Source organism: Solanum lycopersicum, chromosome 7, assembly GCF_036512215.1.
Source record: "Solanum lycopersicum chromosome 7, SLM_r2.1".
Lineage (NCBI taxonomy): Eukaryota > Viridiplantae > Streptophyta > Magnoliopsida > Solanales > Solanaceae > Solanum > Solanum lycopersicum.
Genome location: NC_090806.1, coordinates 37134048 through 37138665, shown reverse-complemented (window position 1 = coordinate 37138665; position 4618 = coordinate 37134048). Strand labels below are relative to the sequence as shown.

Below are 4618 nucleotides of genomic sequence, written 5' to 3'. Positions count from 1 at the left end.
CTTGACTTCTTTATCATTTAGAATCTTGGCATCTGAATACACTTGGTATTGCCTGTCGACACTCCACCAGTTGGGCTGGTCGGCAACTAGGATTAGAGCACCAGTCGGTGAGCCTTCAGTGGAATTAGAACTGTCAAAATCATCAGACGAGGTAGACTGGGCAGGTGTGGCAGGTATAGGGGCTTCTGCGGACTTGGAGACTTCCTCCAACCAACAAAATTCCTAAGGAACCAGACACTCTTTATTCATGTGTAGCTGACCCTGAAGGTGAGCCGTTCAGTATACGCTATTCATCAGACTGGGAGGCAGTGACTACGCCGGATGCCACCTTTTTGGGCGTAGCTCTTGTTACACGTGCAGCTCATACTGGAGTGGCAATGCTTGGGGGAACGTACTCGGGATAATGCTCATCATCAAAGCCTATAACCAGTCGGGTAGACGGCGCGAAACACTTTGAATGACCATGTGCGTAAACTTGATCTTGTTTCGGTACCATTAGACATAGTAACTTTAAATAATAATTAGTAGTACTAGAAGGAGCAAACAAGACAAGCAAAAATGACAGAAAATAAACATAAGAGCAAAGTTTTAATGACATCTCTGTAGTAAAAGTGAAACACCATGGACTAGGTGACGACTCGTCGTGAGTATGACGAACCGTCATGTCTTGCTTCAACTATGTGTATGTGGAGACCCCTGAAGGAAAGTCTCTAACAGATATGGCAGATAAGCAGGATGGACCGTCGTGATAATTATGGTCCGTCGTCGATGTCCATCATATGGAACTTGGAAAAAATATGGAGACCCTTAGTAGAGGGGTCTCTGCACGTCATGATTGTTGTCAAGGATGGACCATCGCGGGTATGACGGTCTATCTTAGATGTCCGTTAGAGGACACTTGGAAAAAAATGGAGACCTTTAGAACAAGGGTCTTTGACAACTATGATGGTTTTGCAGGACAGACAGTCGTGGGAACGACGGTCCATCGCATGCGTCCGTTGGTGGACACTTAGAAAAAGTTAAAGTCCTTAGGAATAGTGTCATTGACAACCGAAATGGTTGTGCAGGATGGAGCATCAAGGGTATGACGGTCCGTCGTTGATGTTTGCCGGAGGACACTTGAAAAAAATTGAGAGCCTTAGGGATAGGGTCTCTGACAACCAGAACGGACCATCGAGTGTATTATGGTTCGTCGTAGAAGACCGTTAGAAGACACTTGGAAAAAATGGAGACCCTTAGGAATAAGGTCTCTGACAACCATAACGTTTGTGTAGGATGGACCGTCGAGGGTATGAAAGTCTATTGTAGATGTACGCCAGAAGACACTTAGACAAAGTTGGAGACCCTTAGGACAAGGGTGTCTAACAACTATGCCGATTTTTCAGGATGGACCATCATTGGAATGACGGTCTGTCGCATGTGTTCGTTGGTGGACACTTTGAGAAAACGAATAGTGGGGTGTTGTAAGACACCCTATGATGGTACGTCGTGGATATGACGGTCCGTCATTGGGATCTCATTCTGTCATTCACTGATTGAACTGAGGATTCCACAATCATCCCCTTATGACTTAAATGTAACACTTAGTGTTTACCTACATGTTTCTAACCCAAATACCTAGCAAACTAGCGATGCTAAAGCACCAATTTCTCAAGTTTTAACAAGGCAATTCGATGATTCTCAAGTACCAATTTAGTGTCAGAGGACACTTGAAAAAAATTGAGACCCTTAGGAAAAGGGTCTCTGAGAACCTCAACGGACCGTCGAGGGTATGACGGTCCGTCGTAGATATCCATTTGAAGAAACTTTGACAGAAAGGGAGACCCTTAGGAATAGGGTCTCTGACAAGCAAAACGATTGTGTAGGACGGACCGTCGAGGTTATGAAGGTCCGTTGTAGATGTACATCAGAAGACACTTAGAAAAATTTGGAGACCTTTAAGACAAGGGTCTCTAACAATTATGACGGTTTTGCAGGATGGACCGTCGTGGGAATGACGCTCTGTCGCATGTTTTCGTTGGTTGACTCTTAAAGAAAACGAATAGTGGGGTTTTGGAACAGACCCTATGACGGTCCGTCGTGGATACGACGGTTTGTCATTGGTGTCTCGTTCTGTCATTCAGTTATTGAGCTGAGGATGCCACAATAATTCCCTTATGACTTAAATGGAACACTTAGTGTTAACCTACATGTTTCTAACCCAAATACCTAGTAAACTAACAATGCTAAAGCACCAATATCTCATGTTTTAACAAGGCAATTCGAAGATTCTCAACCTAGGTCAGATAAAATTTGATCAAGAATGAAGACCCACCAAAAAGAAATATGCTAATAGTACTTGAAAAACAAAAATGCAATGTAAATGGGTTGATATCAAAGACACATACATTAGAAGAGGAGAAATACAAGAAAATGAGGCACTTGGTTATCAAGAGCGAAACCACAGCAGCAGACTCCGACTAGTAGAAAGGAAATTTTTGGGATAGAGGATTTAGGGAAGTGATCAGTTGATAGAGAAGAGAGGTAGGAAGTTGGAAGTTTGAATGGGAGGGCATGGAACAAAGAGGGGAGGAAATGGTTGAAATGAAGGGGTGGATTTTTAAAATGGTGACAATTTTTAAAATTCCCCAGCAAGGTCGGGTCAGATATGCTGATTAATTACGCAACGAGTCCCCGTGATGGTCCATCGATGTATCCGTTAGTGACTATTGCAGAGTGATTTTCTGCAGAATTTCCTGATGATGTGCTACCTCCAAATTTAAAACCCATTAGTAGAAAATTCTACCATTACTGAAATGAAAACAATAAGTATTGGGTTTCCTCCCAACCAGCACCTGATTTAACGTTACGGCACGACTGAAGACACTTGATTACTCAGACTTCATCAACATATTATACCTCAATCACTTCATTCGCCGATTCAGCATGCCCGAAATATATTTTTATTCATTGTCCATTCACCTTAACCGGCACACCCTCCTTGGTTTCCAACTCAACTGCCTCATGACGGAATAGTTGAATAACCAAGTAAGGGACAATCCATTTGGACTTGAGCTTGCTCGGAAACAAGCACAACCTAGCATTGAATAAAAGCACCAAATCCCCAACCATAAACTCTCGTTTTTCAATTATTAGGTTATGGTACTTCTTCCTATTTTCTTTGTAGAGCGCTGGGCTTTCATAAGCTTTCAGATGAAATTCATCGAGTTCATTCAACCAAGTTAACCGTTGTTCTTCATCTTGGTTCCAATCCATTTTCAACTTCTTTATAGCAAACATGGCTCTATGCTCTAATTCAACAGGAAGATGACAAGCTTTCTCATATACAAGTTGGAATAGGGACATACATATGGGAGTCTTGTACGTTTTCCGGTAGGCCCAAAGAGCATCATCAAACCTCCTTAACCAATCCTTTCGACTAGCTTTCACTGTTTTTTGACAATATCTGTTTGATCTCCCTATTTTACACTTCAACTTGCCCACTAGTTTGAGGATGATAATGAGTGGCCACATTATAGCGATGCCCATATTTTCCAGTAGTCCCTAGAACAATTTGTTGCAAAAGTGGGATCCCCCATCACTAATAATTGCCCTTGTGGTACAAAATCGAGAGAATATTTTTTTTTCAAGGACGCAGTGACACTCTTTCCTTTATTTTTTTCGAGGGCGATAGCTTCCACTAATTCAGATACATAATCAACCTCTACTAAAATATACTTCATTCCTTGAAAACTCACTAAAGGACCCATAAAGTAAATACCCCAAACATCAAATAACTCAATCACAAGAATGGGGTTTAGAGGGAGCTTTTACTTTCTTGAAATGCCGCCATCTCTTTGGCATCTATCACATGCTTTAGAAAACTCATGAGCATCTTGATGAAGAGTTGTCCAATAGTAACCATATTGCAATATCTTATGAGTGGTTCAGATACCACTATGATATCCACCAATGGGTGAGGAATGACATGCCTCTAAAACACTCAACATCTCACATTCTAGCACACAACGCCAAATAAGCCTGGTGTCACATTCTTATAAAAGTATGGTTCATCCCAAAAGAACTTCTTAACATCATACATAAATTTTTTTCTTAGATGAACGAACAAGTTTGACGGAATAATATCGCTAGCCAGATAGTTCACGTAATCTACGAACCATGGAATCAAGTCTTGTGAGACAGCCAATATATGCTAATTGGTGAAATTATCATCAATATCAATCTTATTCCCTAACTCTCTCCTAGCTTCACCTTCTAGACGGGACAAATAATCGGCAACATGATTTTTGGTCCCTTTTTTATCCCTCACTTTAAAGTCAAATTCTTATAGCAATAATTCCCAACGAATCAACCTCGGTTTCGCATCCTTCTTTGCCATCAAATATCTCAATCATGCATGGTCAGTATGCACTATAACTCTAGTATCTACCAAATAGGAGTAAGATTATTCAAAAGCAAATACAAATGAAAGGAGTTCTTTCTCAGTCATTATGTAGTTCTTCTGGGCTTCATTTAGGTTTTTACTAGCATAGTGAATAGGGTGAAGGATTTTGTTCCTTCTTTGTCCCAATACACACCAAGAGCAACCCAAGTAGCATCGCACATCACCTCAAATGGA

General features: G+C 41.2%; 1 protein-coding gene across 1 annotated transcript; it reads right to left on the bottom strand.

Moving 5' to 3' along the window:
* Positions 1-2946: 2946 nt before the first annotated feature.
* LOC138337413 (uncharacterized) lies at positions 2947-3513 on the bottom strand. The gene has a single exon (XM_069287322.1). The coding sequence runs from the start codon at positions 3511-3513 to the stop codon at positions 2947-2949; it is 567 nt and encodes a 188-aa protein (XP_069143423.1).
* Positions 3514-4618: the final 1105 nt, after the last annotated feature.

Excerpts from the sequence above, each read along its gene's own strand:
- LOC138337413 (XM_069287322.1), bottom strand. The coding sequence starts at position 3,513 with ATGTGGCCACTCATTATCATCCTCAAACTAGTGGGCAAGTTGAAGTGT.